The sequence below is a fragment of the Carassius auratus genome, chromosome 2, assembly GCF_003368295.1.
Source record: "Carassius auratus strain Wakin chromosome 2, ASM336829v1, whole genome shotgun sequence".
Classification (NCBI taxonomy): Eukaryota; Metazoa; Chordata; class Actinopteri; order Cypriniformes; family Cyprinidae; genus Carassius; species Carassius auratus.
In genome coordinates, this window is record NC_039244.1 from 14,880,856 (window position 1) to 14,901,886 (window position 21,031).

At 35.6% G+C, this 21,031-nt stretch overlaps 1 protein-coding gene and 1 long non-coding RNA gene across 2 annotated transcripts; one reads left to right on the top strand and one right to left on the bottom strand.

Annotated features, from left to right (window-relative positions):
- Positions 1-9,958: 9,958 nt before the first annotated feature.
- On the top strand, positions 9,959-12,313 carry LOC113117197 (uncharacterized). Its single transcript, XR_003294136.1, has 3 exons — positions 9,959-10,911; positions 11,014-11,037; positions 11,187-12,313. It is a non-coding gene; the product is annotated as an uncharacterized LOC113117197 (long non-coding RNA).
- Positions 12,314-12,361: 48 nt separating this feature from the next.
- LOC113117192 (uncharacterized) lies at positions 12,362-15,420 on the bottom strand. Its single transcript, XM_026285703.1, has 7 exons — positions 15,031-15,420; positions 14,818-14,962; positions 14,613-14,711; positions 14,349-14,493; positions 13,986-14,131; positions 13,284-13,423; positions 12,362-13,133 (listed from the first exon to the last, which is right to left on the bottom strand). The coding sequence occupies exons 1-7, from the start codon at positions 15,137-15,139 to the stop codon at positions 12,997-12,999; spliced, it is 921 nt and encodes a 306-aa protein (XP_026141488.1). The 5' UTR covers positions 15,140-15,420; the 3' UTR covers positions 12,362-12,996.
- Between the last annotated feature and the right edge of the window lie 5,611 nt (positions 15,421-21,031).

Below are 21,031 nucleotides of genomic sequence, written 5' to 3' on the forward strand. Positions count from 1 at the left end.
GATGTCCCAAACAGTCGGAACGGAGCTTCATCAGAGAAAATATCTTTGCCCCAGTCTTTTGCTGTCCAATCCTTGTACTTCCTGCAGAATTTCCGTCTGTCCTTGACGATTTCTTGGAGAGAAGAGGCTTCTTGCTGCCCCTCTTGACACCAGGCTGTTGTCTTGGACCTCACTGTCCATGCAGATGCTCTCACACCAATAAAGATTTGTGAGCTCTTGCCTTCTCAAGTTGCCAATAATCACCACTGGAACTGACTGTTGGAAGTGCCTTGGGAATGTTTTATAAATGTAAATGATTTCCTGGGAATTGTTTTCATTTACAGAGAACTCAAAATATCTTGTATATATGTGCTTATTGCATGAAATTAATCATTTCAAAAGTATAATGGAGAGTCTAATATAGATTAACCACCCCATGAAGATCGTATATGTTCAATTCTTTTCAAAAGAACCTGCCAGAAGAAGAAGAGAAGTGACTCAGTGCAGCCAGCAGACAAAAACATTCCCAAGGACATGTTTGTTAAATGGTGCACATGAAAATAACTGATAGTCCTCTGAATTCATCAATCCTGGGATACTCTCAGACCTTTAAAAAATGTATATATAGCCTACTCCTTCAGATGTACCACTCAAACCATTTACTAAAGAGATGCACTGACTTTATGACGTGTTGCGCCAGCAAACGAAATTGCACCTTTCATCATTACTATAACAATAAATTATTACAAGCAAAGGTTTCATACAACAGAAAAAAAACAAAAGTCAACAATTTATGCAAAATTTGTGCAACATTTCTGTTATTTATTCACTGATATTTAGTGGCTAAAAACAAAAGGTGTGAAATACGCATTCAACTTGCCATGCAATAAATGAGTGACTTTGCACAACAACATAAAATAATTTTTTTTATGTGCTCATTATGGCCCAAGATCTGTGAATACCAATTTATACAAACATGAAAGAAGCAAAAACATATTATGTTCAACTTTTGTGTAATGGTATCCTGGTTTTTGTTGAATGTGCTTTTAACTCTAGTAAAATAGTATCATGGTGTTTTGTAGCGTTTCGTTTGGACGAGTCACAGAACTAACTGGTCTGAAGAATGACATAAAATTCTACTCCGTGGAATGAATCAGCTGAAATGTTACACAGGTGCTGCTCTTATAATTAGAATATCATCAAAAAGTTGATTTATATCACTAATTCTATTAAAACATTTAAACTATTCCAAATGTTTATTTCTTTTCATTTTGATGATTATAACCGACAAGTAAGAAAAATTAACTATCGCAGAAAATTTGAATATTGTGAAAAGATGCAATATTGAAGACACCAGGTGCCACACTCTAATCAGCGAATTAACTCAAAAGACCTGCAAAGGCCTTTAAATGGTCTCTGAGTCTAGTTCTGTAGGCTACACAATCATGGGGAAGACTGCTGGCTTGACAGTTGTCCAAAAGACGATCATTGACACCTTGTACAAGGAGGACACAAAAGGTCATTGCAAAAGAGGCTGGCTGTTCACAGAGCTCTGTGTCCAAGCACATTAATAGAGAGGCGAAGGGAAGGAAAAGATGTGGTAGAAAAAAGTGTACAAGCAATAGGGATAACCACACCCTGGAGAGGATTGTGAATCAAAACCCATTAAAAAATGTGGGGGAGATTTACAAAGAGTGCATGGACTGCTGCAGGTGTCAGTGCTTCAAGAACCACTACACACAGACGTATGCAAGACATGGGTTTCAGCTGTCGCATTCCTTGTGTCAAGCCACTCTTGAACAACAGACAGCACCAGAAGCATCTTGCTTCAAAAAGGACTGGACTGCTGCTGAGTGGTCCAAAGTTATGTTCTCTGATGAAAGTAAATTTCAGGGTCCCAGAGTCTAGAGGAAGAGAGGAGAGGCACACAATCCACGTTGCTTGAGGTCCAGTGCAAACTTTACGCAGTCAGTGATGGTTTGGGGTGCCATGTCATGTGCTGGTGTTGGTCCACTGTGTTTTCTGAGGTCCAAGGTCAACGCAGCCGTATACCAGGAAGTTTTAGAGCACATCATGCTTCCTGCTGCTGACCAACTTTATGGAGATGCAGATTTAATTTTCCAACAGGACTTGGCACCTGCACACAGCGCCAAAGCTACCAGTACCTGGTTTAAGGACCATGGTATCCCTGTTCTTAATTGGCCAGCAAACTCACCTGACCTTAACCCCATAGAAAATCTATGGGGTATTGTGAAGAGGAAGATGCGATATGCCAGACCCAAAAATGCAGAAGAGCTGAAGGCCACTATCAGAGCAACCTGGGCTCTCATAACACCTGAGCAGTGCCAGATTGATCCACTCCGCATTGCTGCAGTTATTCAGGCAAAAGGAGCCCCAACTAAGTATTGAGTGCTTTACATGCTCATACTTTTCATGTTCATACTTTTCTGAGATACTGAATTTGGGATTTTCCTTAGTTGTCAGTTAAAATCATCAAAATTAAAGAAAATAAACATTTGAAATATATCAGTTTGTGTGTAATGAATGAATATAATATACAAATTTCACTTGAATGGAATTAGTGAAATAAATCAACTTTTTGATGATATTATTATAATTATATGACCAGCATAGTGGCATATGATACTGAAAAGTGTTTATATAATCTGAATTGAGTTGCTCTTTCTTAATTCTGACTTCTGAGTCCTAATTTTAAGGCAGTTTTTTCTTTATTACTCACCTACTGTGTGTAATCAACTTACCTGATCAATAATGTGTCATAAAATTATCATGTCATTATCAAAAAAAAAAAAAATTCAGAAAAAAAAAGTTTAATGATTATTGCTTCACACTTTATTCACTCAAAAACTCTAAATCACAATATATATTGTCAGTCATCAATGGAAATAACTTCTGTATTTTTAGTTACACCCAAAAATTAACTTGGGAACAATGACTGGGTTTTTCGTGGATTATAAGCCAAGTCTTTTGGTTACAGCTGCTTCATTAGCCTGCGACAACATTATTTGTTTGTAGACTGTATGCTACAAATTCTTCTAGGTACAGTATTGTACTAAATAAGCCTTATCTCATTTAAAATTAGCATGTTAAGATATTTAAAGATACAACAAGAAGATGAATGGCACTGAATATTACACTTAAAAGTGGAGTCTGAAAACCAGTCAGTATTTGGTGTGACCATCATTTGCCTCACGCATGCAACACAAATCTCCTTCTCATAGAGTTGATCAAGGCTGCGTTTCCAAAAAGCTTCTTAAGCCTAAGTTCGTAAAAGCGATCGTATGACTGATCTTAATACTATGGTCTGTTTCCCAAAAGCATCGTAACTTAAGTAGCACTTGAAAATCATCATAGATCTATGAGTGCTCTGGGGTTATCGTAAAGCCCTAAGTGCATCGTAAGAATAGACAATCGGCAGATTACAACATTCATTTTATTCAAGTGCAATATGATGATAATATAGGCTACGGATTTGATTGTACTTTATTGTACACTTTATAGCTCTTTTTTTTTATTAATTTATAAAGGAAATAATTAAAAAAGGCAGAAAAAAAGAAATAGACATCTAAATTAAATGACTGAAAAAACAGTAATATAGGAATTATGATTTAAAGACTGGGGAAATAGGCCTTTTGTGTACATAGAAAAAGTCTAGATCTAAAGATCTATGAGTTCAGCTCATGAAAAATGGGGGCAAAAACAAAAGTGTTTTGTTTATAATTTTTTTCAGTGTATAATGTCATAAAAGGGTAACACTTTAGAATAAGGTTCCATTAGTTAATGTTATTTAATGTATTAATTAACATGAACAAACAATGAATAATACATTTATTACTGTATTTATTCATCTTCGTTAATGTTAGTTAATATTCATTGTTAGTTCATGGTAATTCACAGTGCATTAACTAATGTTAACAAGCACAACTTTTGATTTAAATAATGCATTAGTAAATGTTGAAATGAACATGAACTAAGACTTATAAATGCTGTAGAAGGATTGTTCTTGCTTAGATCATGTTAACTAAAGTAGTTAACTAATATTAACTAATGGACCGTATTCAAAAGTGTTACCCATAAAAGTCTATAATAATCTTTTAAATAATAATTAGTCACCAAAAATGTTTATTCCATCATCTTACTCACTCTCATAGATAAAAATCTGATTCTATGGCATTTTATTCACCTTAAAGCTGTGCCTCCAATAAAAAATACTCACTAGGCAAGGTCAAATCACAGAGGTGAAGGAGTAAAAGCTAATTAAATCATAGAGGGCTGAGGCTTTGGATAGAAAAGAGGGTAGCAATTCATAAGCATTTGGTCAAATAAATTCCCCAAATGGGTCACAGACAGACACAAAAGTGGTCCTGTTGAGTGGATTTACCCTCCAGCAACTCAGTATGAAATATGTTTAGAGATCAGTTAAACAAATTAAATATCTTTACCTGAAAGAAATCAGAAGCAATGATGGATGATTGTAATAGTCTATGGCTTTTTTCAAAACTGTATAACTAGCACTTCTGCTAAAGTTGTATTAGCTATGCAGATCATTCTTACTTCTGTTTTTGCACACAGAAACATATTAAAGTTCTAAGTTGATTACATACTGAACATTTTTATTGTAATGCAGATATTTGTGTTTGGCTGAGAGCTGATTAGACAAACAAATTCCAAGTGTTAAACCTGCTGTTTGAATACCATAGACTCTGCACAAGTTGAGGCCTGCGCAAGGAATCATGTGCCAGTGTTTTGGGAATATCACAACCTGTCTCAAAAAAGAGGGATAGATAGAGAGAGAGAGAGAGAGAGAGAGAGAGAGAGAGAGAGAGACCTAAATCTACAAATCTGATTCCAAAAAAGTTGGGACACTGTACAAATTGTGAATAAAAACAAAATGCAATGATGTGTTTTTTTCAGAATACAACATAGATGACATATCAAATGTTTAAACTGAGAAAATGTATAATTTTAAGGGGAAAATAAGTTTGTAAATTTCATGGCATCAACACATCTCAAAAAAGTTGGGACAAGGCCATGTTTAGCACTGTGTGGCATCCCCTCTTCTTTTTATAACAGTCTGCAAACGTCTGGGGACTGAGGAGACAAGTTGCTCAAGTTTAGGAACAGGAATGTTGTCCCATTTTTGTCTGATACAGGCTTCTAGTTGCTCAACTGTCTTAGGTCTTCTTTGTCACATCTTCCTCTTTATGATGCGCCAAATGTTTTCTATGGGTGAAATATCTGGATTGGAGACTGGCCATTTCAGTACCCTGATCCTTCTTCTACGCAGCCATGATATTGTAATTGATGCAGTATGTGGTCTGGCATTGTCATGTTGGAAAATTCAAGGTCTTCCCTGAAAGAAACAAAGTTGCATATGTTGTTCTAGAACTTGGATATAACTTTCAGCATTGATGGTGCCTTTCCAGATGTGTAAGCTGCCCATGCCACACGCACACATAACTTGTCCTTGTCCTCTTTAGTCCGGATGGCATGGCATCCCAGTTTTCCAAAAAGATCTTAATTTGATTTGTCTGACCACAGAACAGTTTTTCACTTTGCCACAGTCCATTTTAAATGAGCCTTGGTCCAGAGAAAACGCCTGCACTTCTGGATCATGTTTAGATATGGCTTCTTTTTGGATTTATAGAGTTATAGCCAGTATAACTCTATAAGCCAGTACTTATAGCCAGTAACGGCGAATGACATGGTGGATTGTGTTCACGACAATGTTTTCTGGAAGTACTCCTGAGCCCATGTTGTGTTTTCCATTACAGTAGCATTCCTGTATGTGATGCAGTGCCCTCTAAGGGCCCGAAGATCACGGGCATCCAGTATGGTTTTCTGGCCTTGACCCTTACGCACAGAGATTGTTCCAGATTCTCTGAATCTTTGGATGATATTATGCACTGTAGATGATGATAACTTCAAACTCTTTGCAATATTTCTCTGAGAATCTCCTTTCTGATATTGCTCCACTATTTTGCCAATTGACCTAATAAGTTGCAAATTGGTCCTCCAGCTGTTCCTTATATGTACATTTAACTTTTCCTGCCTCTTATTGCTACCTGTCCCAACTTTGTTAGAATGTGTAGCTCTCATGAAATCCAAAATTAGCCAATTTGGCATGACATTTCAAAATGTCTCACTTTCAACATTTGATATGTTATCTATATTTTATTGTGAATAAAATATAAGTTTATGAGATTTGTAAATTATTCCATTACTCTTTTACTCACAATTTGTACAGTGTCCCAAGTTTTTTGGAATCAGGTTTGTCAATTTTATGATCATATTACCCCAATTTTACAGTCTCTGCACTGGCTACCTATTAAAGGGTTCAGTATCAGTTACAAATTATTATTACTTAACTTAATGAGTCCATGAATGGTTTAGCTTCTGCGTACCTAACTAGCCTCATACCACGCTACAATCCATCACGCTACCTAAAGTCTAGTAAAACTCTGGAATAGCCTGTAAGGGAAACAGGTCAATTTAGTTCAAAGAGAATCATTTAAGATTTTAAAGGGAATTTGAACAGAATCACTGTTTCACGGCTGATCACTGAGACGCCCTGCGATTCACTGAATGAGCCGTTTAACATCAAATCTGCGCTGGATATTAATATCCAAACTATAGTGAAAACACTATCAGTTAGCACAGTAACAAGATCGGCAGTTTAAGACATTAACTTGTAAGCACAAAACACAAGATACTTCTCTTTTCAAAATGAATAAGGCTTTATTAGATAAATCTAAGACATATAAACTAATCTAACACATAAACGCACGCACTCACACATTCACACAAGTTGCAGGAAGATCGAAAGTTAGGAAAAGATGAGTTTAAGAGAATGGAAATATGGAATCCCAAGTTTACAGCAATATGTTAAATTGCATAGACATGAACAACCATCAATCACTCAATTAACCCTTGCATTGAGTTCCTCAATGAGGTTAAAATTATATTAGATACACCAGCACAAATGTCTGAAGGTACATTGCCTGTGTGAAGGTGTCCCTTTGTTGTCGTTGAAATGGGTTTTCCAATGTTGCTGATTGGCTGGAAGTTCAGTAGTCGCTGAAGTGACGTCCTGGGGAGCCCGTGGTTGGGCGTTGGCTGAAGACGCAGAGTTGTGTGGCTGGTTGAAGTTGAACTCGATGTTACAAAACTTAACTCAGAACATGAAACTCTCAAACGGAAAAGAAAAGAAATAAAGTTTGACGAGATTAGGTGGTGTTTCTTCTCATCGTGGCTAAGTAGCAGCAGGCGTGCAGGCTGAAGCACGCTGCAACCGCGCTCAAAGAACAGTGATGACAAACAGCATTGCTAAAAGTTAAAGCTAAGAAGCAAAGCTAAAAGCTTAAAGCTGGCATGACTGATAGCAAAAGCAAGGCTAGAACTAAAAGCAAGATTTTATGGTGTCCTAAGTATTTAAACTGGCCTGTTGGCCACACCTCAAATGTTGTCTTGACCAATCAGATTGGGGGTATCATAAATCATATGTTATCTTACCAAGCAACGAATATGATACATTTGACAAATAACTGATGGTCAGGACTATTTCAAGCAAGCAGATTCGATTACATAGATACTAGACATGAATATGTATACTTAAGCTATCCCATAGTTATTAAAAGACATACACAATAAGTGATTATAACATGTGTAGGTTACATATAAATTAATATGGAGTTAAGCGATGGACTGATATTCATTTAGAAGTCATTTTGGAGTTCATTTTGGTCCATATATATGTACAAAAGACAGTTTCTTTGTCATTATCTGACAAAGATTTCTGTGGAGACCAGAGGTTCAAAGGCCCCTCCCCCCTTAGGAATTTTAGTCTAGTTCTGCTGGGTGGGGGGGAAGTCAATAGATCTTGTGTAGTAGTCTCATGGGTTTACACGTGATGTCCGGCATTGCCTTTCAAATACGAACAACAAATTTGACAATCTCTTGTCCGAATTGAAATTCTCAATAATTGTTCTAGTGGTGTTAATGTTGAAAGCTGTTCTGTGAAAAAGTTGGTTGGTCATCTTGCTTGGGACTTTTGGCACTAGAACTGATTTATGACTTCCTGAGGAATTCGGCTCATGTTTCAAACACAGCCCTGATCGACTCTTTAATTTGTCTGGTTCGAGAAATTTCTGCTACAAGCCTTCCTGATATTGGGTCTCATTCATGAAACACGAGCAGAACGAATTTTTGTGTAAATCGCGTGTAAAGTGGTTTTGGCGTAAATTTTCGGATTCATTAAAACGTTCGTATTTTCCAAATGTTAGTTGGTACGAAAGAAATCTACACCTGCTCCAAGCCACGCGTAAATAGAGCGTTTAACGTCTGAACAGTTTTGCTCATTAATACGGCTGCATTTTAATTCACCTTAATCGGGTACATATTTACACAGCATTTTGAAAAAAAATATTATATATATTAATTACATAAGTTTTTTCTTTTAACTTTTATTATGAGAGCCAGTAATAGGATCTGTAATATGCTTCCAAACTTCCTTTTTTAGGACCTCATAAGCCACTAGTACGCTTGAAAAATTAAATGTGGCGTTTTGAATGAACTTCTGATAATAAAACTTCAATTTTTGCAGCTGAGAAATGTTTCTTTTTCAGTCGCTTTTGAGAAGACGTTGAAATCCTTCGTTTGGTGTCATAATATGATGCTCATATATAGTTGTCAGTCGGATTTAATGGGCGTGATTTATGGTAATTGAGAGTGAGCGTGCACGCGCGTCCCATTTACGACTGATTGGAATTCATTAACACACACACACACATTTCACTATCACATCTGACGTTTACGAAGTTTTTGTGAATCAGGAGAAGAGTTTTAGGGAAGTTCTCTTTACGCGCAAATCACTCAGATATTTACTCGTATATTTACGAATGTTTCATGAATGAGACCCAATGTTCGGGGTTCAGACACACTCTCTCTGTTTAAATCTAGATCTAAAACACATCTCTTTCACCAAGCATTCGTATAATATATCTCATAATTTGTGACTGAAGTTGTATCTGATCAAATGCGCATTATTATTCTTTAGCTTCAGTTAAACTATGTTATTAATTTTACCTGGTTGGAACAGCTATCCTAATTATGTCTCTATTTGTTTCTCTGTTTTGCCATGGGATTTACACAAGCTTCAGTCTGGATCCAGAACACCTGAGAAGAGATGATGCCCACCCTACAGAGGACCTCCAATGATGCTAGCCCTGAAACAACAAACAGAACTAACAAATATTGCTACAAGTGTGATTGCATCATATAATAATTGCTCTTAATGGTGTTCATCGTCTGGTTGACTACGTCTGGTATTAATTTTTCAGAAAATTCCTGTTATATGCACACAAACTGACAGTCACCACTGAAAAGATTCTACCAATTTTTTTTAAGAAACTTAAGTTTCTTTATAGCTGCTTGCCAATGATTTTAATCATAAAAAGTGTTATACAAATAAACTTGAATTTAATTACATTTTGCACATCCAACTGATTAAAATGATTTAACGATTCACCACAAAAAAGGTATTTTCACTGCAGTAAGCCAGACACTTGAAGTGTTACTCCACACAAAAATAAAAATGTTGTCATTAATCACTTACCCCCATGTCGTTCCAAACCCATAAAAGCTTTGTTCGTCTTCAGAACACAATTTAAGATGTTCTGGATAACTGTGAGGCTTGAGACTGTCCCATAGACTGCCAAATCAATCACAATTTCAAGGCCCAAAAACTATGAAAGACATCCGTCAGAATAGTTCAACTGCCATCAGTAGTTCAACTGTAACATTATGAAGCAATTAAAATACTTTCTGTATGCAAAGAAAACAAAAATAATTACTTTATTCAACTATTTGTCTCCTCTGTGTCTCTCCACATAACTGTAGCACCATTTTGGAGAATATGAGCTGAACGCAGGCTGCGTACGCTCTTCTGTCAACATAAATTGAATAAAGTAGTTATTTTTGTTTTCTTCAAAACAGATAAAACTGAAACACTCTCTTGCTTTAGACTCTCATATCTGTCCATGATGTCATATTCTGTCATGTGGTGAGTTATCTAAGTGGCAGATGTCAATGATTTGTTTCCAAGCCAAGACAGAGGTCTTGACCAATGTGATCTCTGTGGAATTTAATCTCAGAGCTTAATGACTGACAATCATCTTGCCCATGATTATCCAAATGTGTTACTTACAGCTGTGACATGAAATTCAATTAGGTTTGAAATACTGTGAACTAATGATATAGTAGTGGTACACAAACAAAATTAGGGACAAAAAACTCCTTTTGTTCGCCCTTTACTTCCTTTTTTACTTCTGCATTATACTGAAGTCTCCTTCACAAGTAACAGGCCCTGCACTTGTGGTTACTCTCCAATAATGATTTAAAAGTCAGCTCATGTTTCTCTGTTGCAACAACTGTTTTCTGCAGAACAATGAGGACACACGTTGCCTCCCCCAGCCCCATGTTCTTCTTTTAAGAGCATGAGACAGAAACAGGTTTACTGTTAAATGCTGTTAATTTACTGCAAGTGCTTAATTTACAGATAATCAACTGTAAATTTACATGATTTAACTTTAGTGAAATAGCAAGGAAATTTGATGGAGGAAATTTTAAGAAAATAGGTCCTATTTTCACAGCAATTGTTTATGCAGTTTACCATGATCAATAGTGCAACACATACAGCTGACAATAATTCTACTATTTATTTAAAACTGAGAATCCGCAATACCGCAATAGATCAGTTCTTAAAATAAATGACACCTCAACATTTCAGCTTAATCATAGAGGAAGTGACTTTTAACACAGTTTTTTTTTTTACTGTGCTTCAAAGCAATTAGGGTGAGACCTCATTGTTGCTGCCAGATGATGCTGGTTAGTACTGAGTCTACTTAGGATAAGGTAAAATTTGACATTTTTAAATGAACACATTAAAGTGACTTTACAAGTACATGTAATTTTACATGTAAATCCATTTTAATATTTCTGTTTCATTTTGGGAAGATATGACAGCAAAAGAGATCTGTGGTAAGAAATTTGCATTCATTTACTGCTTTTTGTGCCTTGGTTTGTTGTTATCTGAAATCATATTCAAATCATATCAGTCAATACTTTACTTGACTTATTTTCATCCACCTTTGTCATGTTTTTTTTTTTTTTTTTTTGTGATTTTCAAGATTATTTTGGCTACTGGCCTCGCTACTTCTTGTTCTGTGTCTGGGTCATCGACATCGCCATGATATTTTTGGTTTATCACTTGGAAACATGTTTGAAAGAAATAACAGAAAAATTCCAAAGGGACAAACGTCAAGAAGAGGACTATATCAACTACAGAACGAGTGGATTTATGTGAGAGCAAACCAGCTGAAGCAATCATTGAACAATTAATGTAAAATTACTTGCATACAAATATAGCAGTACAAAGAAAGAACTGAATTCATGTAATGGAGCATCTTAATATAGACCTATTTCATTCAAATGCATAATTTTTGTGTGGAAATCTGAGGAAATTTAAAATAAGTACTGACGAATCATTACTTTTTTTTTCTTGCAGTCTTAACATTTGTATACTTTTGAGTACTAAATGTCCCCAACACTTGGAATTTCATCAATGTGTTGCAATAAAAGATGCATTTTGACCAGGATCTCTGCTGGCTAAATGGGTGTCCTAAGCAGGATTGTATTGTTGTGACCCCTACCTCAAATATTATTGAAGTAAGAAATCAAAAATACTACAGAGGTCAATTAAAAAATAAATATATAAAATTAGCAATTACCAGGCCTTTAGCTCCCTTTGTGAGCATTTTTAATTACATACATACACAAAAAACAATAGACACCATCACAAAATGTGTTATGCATTTAATGGTTAAAAGTTGATGGTGTGTAATGTTTGTAATGGTATTTGTGATCTATATGGTTATATTGTTTTTTTCAGCAGGGTTGCCTCATTGTTTTATATAATGCACTTTAAGTCATTTTAAAAGCAGTTGTTGACTTAGGTTTTATTTAATAACCACAAAAAAACATTATCTTAAATACTTCATTATAAATTATTATTTGAAGTAACAAAGCCACGGTTAATTTGCCGTTACAATGACCAAAGGGCAACAACATGCATGACAAGATGCTTCAGTTCACATCCACACCGAAGTAAATGCACAAGAAGAGCCATGATCAAAGCATGTATATTCAGCAGACACAAATGTTGTGTGGCATCCCTGAATATTTCTGTAATCACTGTTGAAAGACCAGTGGTTTTAGAAGCTTACGATCAACACCAAGGTGGTTTCCAGAGCACGTGCACTAAACTAAGAGCTGTTTCTCACGAACCTTTAACAATGACATCAGATGCATTTCATGTATTTTATTGAACATTCATAAATGAGCTTTAAAAGCTTAAATCACAGAATACAAAATCCCAACTTTTTTGTATGTACTTACTATTGAAACATCGTATTACAAGTATTGTTGGCTCTTGTATGATATATTGCTTGTGATACTGTTAAGAAATTGCTTCTTTATTTAGTAATTTGCTTTGGATTAAAGCTTATACTAAAATATTAAATGTTAAAACAAATATATAAATGAAAGCAAATGATAATGTTGTCAAGTATAATATTGATATTTTGGTCACAAGTTACTATAAACATATGCATATAAACACAATCACATTATAAAATATGTTAAAATAGAAAGCTGTTATTTGAAAGTGTAATAGTGTTTCACAATATTATTGCTTTTTACTGTTCTTTTGATTATATAAATGCACACTTTTTGAGAAAAAATGGTAGTGTAGGCACACTAGCAATTTAATATTGTATATTGTATGCTGTTTCCTGCATATTTTCCATAAAACTGAGGACTCTGAAAGCATCTGTTCCAGCTGAAACACATTCATGCAAGTACTGCACACCTGGAAAGGTTAGCGTTCAGGGCACATCATCTTTGAAGTTGTTATGAGTGATGAGTGTTTATGATTTAAGGTTATATATCGGTGCCATTGTTTGGTGACATCAGGACCTCAGGACTGACTTCATGGTAGAGCGGCCGAGTCCTGTGTCTCCAAACCACCAGCCCCAAACGCACCACTAACACAATACAGGCCAACACGAGGAGCACCACTATGGAAAACAAAACCATGATACTGTAAGCAATGTGAGCAGCCTTCATATGTAACTTCTTTATGTGAGGTCTTATAGTTTTATGAGTTTGTGATAATGCTATATTTATGGTTAATCAACAAGACATGAATGTGTTTATCACTGACTAACCTGAAAAGACAGCGTTCCGGCCAGGTGCTGCTGCATCGTAATGCTTGCTTAGGCTTCCAATTAGAGCATAGATAATCACAGGGTAAACGGTGAGGATGTAACGGACATGCTTCTCTATAAGAAAGTTTTCAACTGTAAACCTGTAGAAGAACACGCAAAGAAACTTTGATTAGACACAGTGTGATGATCTAATGCCTTTAATCATATCTTCAATATGAGTCAATCACAAGATAACAAATGATTTGGTTTAAAAGATTTTAAAATGCTGTTGAAAAGGCATGCAAAGTTTTGCTCGCCTCGTCATAAAATGTTCAAATTATTAGATTTTTTAGGAGACGTCTTGACCTTAACTCATGGGCATGATATCATTTCCTGTTTTATGTTTTTTAAATGTATTTTCTTTACAAGTTTGGTTTTCTTACAAATAATAATAAAAGCCAAAATGCCAAACCCCTTAATAATCCTTAATTTCTTGTCAAGAATTTCATTTTTACATTATTCTAGTCTTAATTAATATATCAATGTATCACCTGACATTGGACTTTATGCTTCTCCTAAAATCTATTCAATGTTTTAAATATAATAAATAGCAGAAGATGTGTACTTCTTTCACTTTATGTATAAACTATATTTTTGGATATACAGATGAAAACAAAACACCATATCACAAGATTATATCAGAAAATAAATGATTATGATTACCATATAATTACTTCCAACAGAAGTATGCATAAAGAAGCTGTAGCAGCATTTGTTGGGGAAACTGATGCTAGATCCAACACAACAGTGAAGTTGAGCAGTGTGGCAATGGTTGTCCATGTTGCATAGGTAGCAATGCCATTTTGAACCTAAGGTACATATATATCATGGTTATTTCAGACATTTCAAATCTACAGTGCATCAAATTTACCTACTGTCTTTTGTTTGGGTTGATACTGTACTTAAATATCTTACATTTGAGATAATGTTCACGTTCACGTTCAAGTTCATTTTTTTTTTTAAATAAATAAATATGAGTTCTCTGCCTCTTGTCAAAGCTATTCCAAAATGATGTTCAATGCATACCAACACTATGATGCAGAAGAGGTCTTTTGGATGCTGCAGTTTAAGCCAAGATCCATGAGCTCGTAGACCAATACAAGAGAAGAAGATCATCAGGTAGTTGGTGAAAGCAATCAGGGCAAGAACGATCAGTGCAGGAATCATCAATCTGAATCAATAAAATACAAATATGTGACCTCCCGAAACATACATTACATGAAACCACAGGCAAAACACAGTTTAAACCTAGGATTATGCCACAAAATATGTTGGCTGCCTACAACTCACTCTCTGTCCCACAAGACCAGCCAGGTGCTGTTGAGGATCATGTTGATGATCCACGAGAGAAAGAATTCAGAGGGCAGGATTGCTGGACTTGAGTACAACCTGACCACCAATAATTCAAGAGACTGTCAAACTATAATAAATGGCTTTTGAACAGTGTGAATAAGCAAAGTGTTGATATGAGTGGAGTGTGTGTGGTTTGAAGTACCCTCTACAGAGCCAGGTCAGGATATATGCGTTCATCAGGAAGAGCCAGGAATAGATGACACCCCATATCGAAAAAGTCCATCCAGCAGGAGTGATCTCTGTCTTATATCTGTCTGATATATTTCCAGTGCTCCGCTGAAATGGACCTTTAAAAGCCAACGAGAAAATAATTGTATTTATGACTAATTACATATCTGTAAGTTAGATACATTACCTTTTCCTGATCCCGCGAGCGCGTTGATGATCAAAGTAGCAATGAAAGCAAACTGAGAAAGAACAATGAGCAAAATACGCACGATCCTGTGATCTCTCAAAAGAGACATGTTTTAGTCTAAGAAGTCAAACTATCAGCTAATGTGATTTTTGTATTGCTTGATATTGCGACTTCCACGTAAAATTAGCAAAGTTAGCTAACTTAGAGTCGCTGTTACAATGTGTGTTAGTTAAACTTAAAATATATATATATATATATTTCTGCGTGGAGATTAAACTGTCCTTCCTTTCGTCTGAATTATAATCAATACTAATAACTTAATTTTCTCAGAAAAGTTGAGAGGCGGTGTCTTCAAGCTTGTTTACGTTACAAAAGATGCGCTGTTGTGTAAGAGTAAGAGAGAGTAAGAGAGCCATCTGCTGGAGAACAACACGACCAGTGAAATATTACTAAAATATCACATGTGAGGAACGACAGAGTCTTAACGAGTTAAAGATAACACAAAGAAAAGAGGCTGTAGTCATCTGTTCCTGTATTCATATGTCAGTAACAGACGCCACCAATCAGACACGAACCAGAGCCAGATTCACAGAGTTAAACGTCACACATTTCTATAATCTGAACTGAAAAATAAGGTTTAGAATACATTCCTGAATTCAACAATAAAACATAAGTTCTTTACTCCAAAGTGCATTGCTGAAGGGATATTTGGTTGGAAAAATGGTTTTTGTTTTTTCAAAGTAGGCCTCTTGTTCTTTAGAAAAAGGACCTGAAGCCTTGCTTTGTGGATGTCTAACAGGATTAACACTCATCTTTTTTAATCATTTAAAGCTGGCCATATAAAATCATAGTCAGAAAAAAGAGTTGTTGATTATGTGTTTGATACATCAGGCATTTATGGCTCACGTACAGTTCAAGGAGGGAAAACATCTACAAATTCAGAAGCTTGAAAATAATTCAATTTGGTTCAGTTGTTGTTATTTATATGGCCCAAAATTTTGTAAAAAACAAAAACAAAAAACAGTGTCGTTTGTAATGCAAGTCAATTACATCTTTGTGAAAACTAGCAATGTAGTTATTTTTACCTTTATTTTATAATAATCAAGAAAGATTTCATAACAAGAATATAGCCTATATTTATTATGACCAGGAGGAGTGTTTTTACAATTACAGTTAAATGTTTTTTATTTGCTAAAAACTCAGAGCGCAGAAGGTTGTATTGAGTAGCCTACAACCGATTTGTGTGTGTGTGTGTGTGTGTGTGTGTGTGTTTTGCTTTCAGCAAAGTTTAGAGGCATTAGAAATGAATGTATCAACTACAGCAGGCTTTACAGGGTTACATACATTGAAAATATTTTCATTTCAAGATGAACAGCACACTGTCTGAAGTAGATTAAAAATGATGAATAACAGCAGGTTTTATTGATTTAAATGCCTCTCTTTCTCCTATTTACTTCATTTGTTCTAAGTATTCCCTGTAGATTATCACCACATTGAAGTAAGCGTTTGTTTTTACAAAATATAAAACTTCCATCAATGACATCCACGATCTGATCTTAAATCAGCTACAGACCAATGCCGTATACACCTGTGTGAAAGGAAGTCATGTGTTTGTGACATTAAGAGGTTTGAACGGAGTATTATTATTAGTAAAATATGTCCTGTCAGATTGGTAAAACAATTAAGACAACAACAGATCAAAACAATTAAAGGCTTCTCGACTGGTGTGAAGTAGCTGCAGTTCCTCTCACAGCCTCATGAGGGCGCCAGACTTCTCATATTGTGTTCCGATAATAAATCTGTCTCAACACCTGTCCTTCACAGGCTGGAAAGTGTTTAAAAAATAAAATCAACTCTACATGTCATTATCACTGACACAGGAAATAACATGAAAAAGCAACTAATGAAATTACATTTTAATTGCAGTATTTGACAACTTTGGAGTTGATTTAAAAACCTCTAAAATGAATATTGGAACTAAGAACTAATATAATAAAGCAAGTTACCTCTTTCCCTTGTTTAATGGGGTTATTTTTCCCCCTATTCTCTGGCCTCTTCTTCCTACTCAACTTAAAAGAGGTGTATATGGCTTTCCTCTTTTAGTCGAATCATATTTTATTATGGATGCGCATACTTTATTTGACATCTTGGACTGTTCAGCCAGGACAATTTTTAATATAACTTCCAACTGGATTCCTCTGAAAAAATAAAGTCATACACACTTCTTTTTCTTCTTCTTTTTTTTTTTTTTTTTGAAAACAGTAATACTTTTATCAGTTTGCGTTATATAAAAAGTAATTCCACTTATCTGTAGTTGTTTGAGAATGTCAGATTTAAAACCATCAAATGTCATTTGGTGTATGTTGATAATAAAGGTTATACTTTCAAAAGAAAATCTTGCAAATTGCACCTATACCAAGAACTAAATAAAATGTCTATCAAAATGGTTTTACTGCATACAGGAAGCACAACAGTGTAAACATCTTTGAAAAATCACTTAGTTTAATCTTAAATCTACAGAATGGAATTTATGAGGATGACACTGTCATTTTCTTCAAAATGTATGAGCCAATATGTGCTGAATATCTTGTCCCAGCGTTCAGTGGTGCCATGTGGGTATTGCTGTAAGGCCAGCTCCAAGAGCTTCTGTTGGTGTCCAGAGATCTTCAGCAGCACTGTGTAGCGTATCTGACCCGAATCAGACAAATTAAAGAGTCCATCAGGCATGTGGTTGAAACACGAGCCAAATTCCTCAGAAAGGCAACCGGAGTTCATATATAATTCCTTGCCAAAGAGTCAGAAGCAAGATAACCAACCAACCAACAGCTTTCAACATTAAAGCTGCAGTAGGTAACTTTTTTAAAAATATATTTTTTACATATTGTTAAACCTGTCATTATGTCCTGACAGTAGAATATGAGACAGATAATCTGTGAAAAAATCAAGCTCCTCTGGCTCCTCCCAGTGGTCCTATTGCCATTTGCAGTTACAGACTGCTCCCGATAAGAAACAACCAATCAGAGCTGCGGTCCGTAACTTTGTTTGTGTTCAAAATGTAGAAAAAATGTATATAATAAGCGAGTACACCATGAATCCATTTTCCAAACCGTGTTTTTAGCTTGTCCTGAATCACTAGGGTGCACCTATAATAAGTGTTTATATTCAGACTATTTTAGATTGCTTCGGGGGTACCGCGGCGGAGTAACCCAGTACCTTTGTGATTCTTCATAGACATAAACAGAGAGAAGTAGTTCCGGCTATGATGTTCTTCCGCAAGACGCAAGCAGTTCTGTTTATTAACCGCTAGAGCGTCAAAAGTTACCTACTGCAGCTTTAACACAACTAGAACAATTATTGACAATTTCAATTCGGAGAAGAGATTGTCAAATTTGGGGCAAGTAATTGAGATGCAACGCCGGACATCACATGTAAACCCATGAGAGTTATACACAATATCCTTGGATGACTTCCCCCACCTAGAAGAGCCAGACTGAAATTCCTAAGGGAGGCCTTTTAACATCTGGTCTTCACAGAACATCCTTATGTCAGAGAATGGCAACAGAAACTGTCTTTTTAATGAACTCAAAAAGACTTATAAATGAATATCAGTCCATCGCTAAACTCCATATTCATTTATATGTAACCTACACATTTGACTATCATGTTAGAATCACTTATTGTGTATGTATTTTAATAACTATTGGATAGCTTAAGGGTTCATATTCGTGTTTAGTATGTATGTGTTTGAATCTACTTGCTTGAAATGTATCTGACCATCAGTTATTTGTCAAATGTATCATATTCTTGTTATAGGAATCATGTCCAAAATTATACCCTGCGAGAGCGGGAAAATTCGGACCACGTGCTTGATAAGATAACATATGATTTATGATACCCCAAGCAAAAAATGATATCTGATTGGTCAAGACAACATTTGAGGTGTGGCCAGCAGGCCAGTTTAAATACTTAGGACACCATAAAATTCTGCTTTTAGCTTGTAGCTTTGCTTCCTAGCTTTTGCTTCTAGCCATGCTGTTTGTCATCACTGTTCTTTGAGCGCGGTTCCAGCGTGCTTCGGCCTGCACACCTGCTGCTACTTAGCCACGATGAGAAAAAAACAGCACCTAGTCTCGTCAAACTTTACTTATTTTCTTTTCCATTTGAGAGTTTTGTGTTCTGAGTTAAGTTTTGTAATGCCATGTCCAGCCACACAACTCCGCGTCTTCAGCCAACGCCCAACCATGGGCTTCCCAAGACGTCACTTCAACGACTACTGAACTTTCAGCCAATCAGCGACATCGGGAAACCCCCTTTCAATGACAACTTTACACAGGAGACGCAAGTAATACCTCCAGACTCTGATTTGTGCTGGTGTATCTAATATAATTTTAACCTCATTGAGGAACTCAGTGCAAGGTCTAATTAAGTGATTGATGGTTGTTCATGTCTATACAATTTATTGCTGTAAACCTGGGATTCCATATTTCCATTCTCTTAAACTCATTCTTCCCTAACTTTCGATCTTCCTGCAACTTGTGTGAATGTGTGAGTGCGTGTGTTTATGTGTTAGATTAGTTTATACTGTATGTCTTAGATTGATTTAATAAAGCCTTATTCATATTGAAAAGAGAAGTATCTTGTGTTTTGTGCTTACAAGTTAATGTCTTAAACTGCCGATCTTGTTACTGTGCTAATTGATAGTGTTCTCAATATATTCTGAATATTAATATCCAGTACAGATTTTAGGTTAAACGGCTCGTTCAGTGAATCGCAGGGCGTCTCAGTGATCAGCCGTGAAACAGTGATTCTGTTCAAATTCCCTTTAAAATCTTAAATGATTCCCTTTGAGCTAAATTGACAACTGGGTTTTTCTTTGGAGGCTGATGGTTTCTTCTCAATTTCACTGTTGTCATCTACAGCTGTGGGGTCCACCCTTCAGCTCAGAAAGCTTCACCAACCCTAGAAATAGAGACAAAGAGGACAGATAAACATAAGTGTTGTGACAGACATCCTTAATATATCTCAGTAGGTAAAAACGTACATGGTAGGTGAAATTTTATGAAAACTATTTGAATGAATGAATCAAACAGCTTACCTGATGTACTGGTGACACAGTCTTTGACTTGCTTTACCTTTGTTGTCACCTGTGAAGAAAAAAAAAAGGTTTATACTGAAACCATTTTGGATTAGCGGTTAACACACATCTAATACATTTTTTTTAAACATTTTTTTGAAAAAAGTCTCTTAATCTCACCAAGCCTGCATTTATTTAATATAAATAGCAAACAAAATAATAATGTGAAATATTACAATTCACAAGTATTACGCCTGTTTCACACATAATCCGTCTGCAGTGCGTCTGCAGTCCATGTGCATTACATGTGTGGTGCAGAAGCAGCACGGACTCATTGTGCTTTCACACAGGATGCGTTTGCAGTCCGCTACTGATCCACAGCTGTTTAGTCCACTAACACAACATTTGTTTATTATTTTGATTTCAAATCATGTAAAAAAAAAAATAATAATAATTTTCACCATTGTGACTCTTTTGTCACAGAACATTAACACTCTTTCATAATCATAGACATTAGTTTAAACTCAATAAATATAAACAATATATTATTCATGCATTTGACTTCTAGGTTTGTATAATAAGCTGCTCAAGCAAGCTGCAACACAATTAAACACAACAATTAGCCTACTTTTCTTGTTAGGATATCGCAAATATTTAAAATTAAAACACCACTGACAGAAATAGTCAACTCTCATGGCCTTTGCATTTAAATCTTTATTACAAGCAATCCCACGGGTCTTAATAAACTGTGTTTTTCTGCCTCCATAAAAGTGCATATATTATGTTGCCTTGTTTATCTAAAGGTGCTTTTTTTCTTGTTTTAAACAAAGCCAAAAACCCAAGTGTTGTGTTTAATTAGTATACATTTATCGTAAAATGACAGCATTTCCATGTCAATCCATGTTAATTCTTAACATGAACAATGCT

What these genes read in the sequence shown, in the direction of transcription:
- LOC113117192 (XM_026285703.1), bottom strand. Translation starts at nt 15,139, where the DNA reads ATGTCTCTTTTGAGAGATCACAGGATCGTGCGTATTTTGCTCATTGTT. An exon ending in CTGACCTGGCTCTGTAGAGG is followed by an intron (nt 14,712 to 14,817) that starts GTACTTCAAACC and finishes ATTGGTGGTCAG; the next exon opens with GTTGTACTCAAGTCCAGCAA. An exon ending in TCTTCTGCATCATAGTGTTG is followed by an intron (nt 14,132 to 14,348) that starts GTATGCATTGAA and finishes TATGTACCTTAG; the next exon opens with GTTCAAAATGGCATTGCTAC.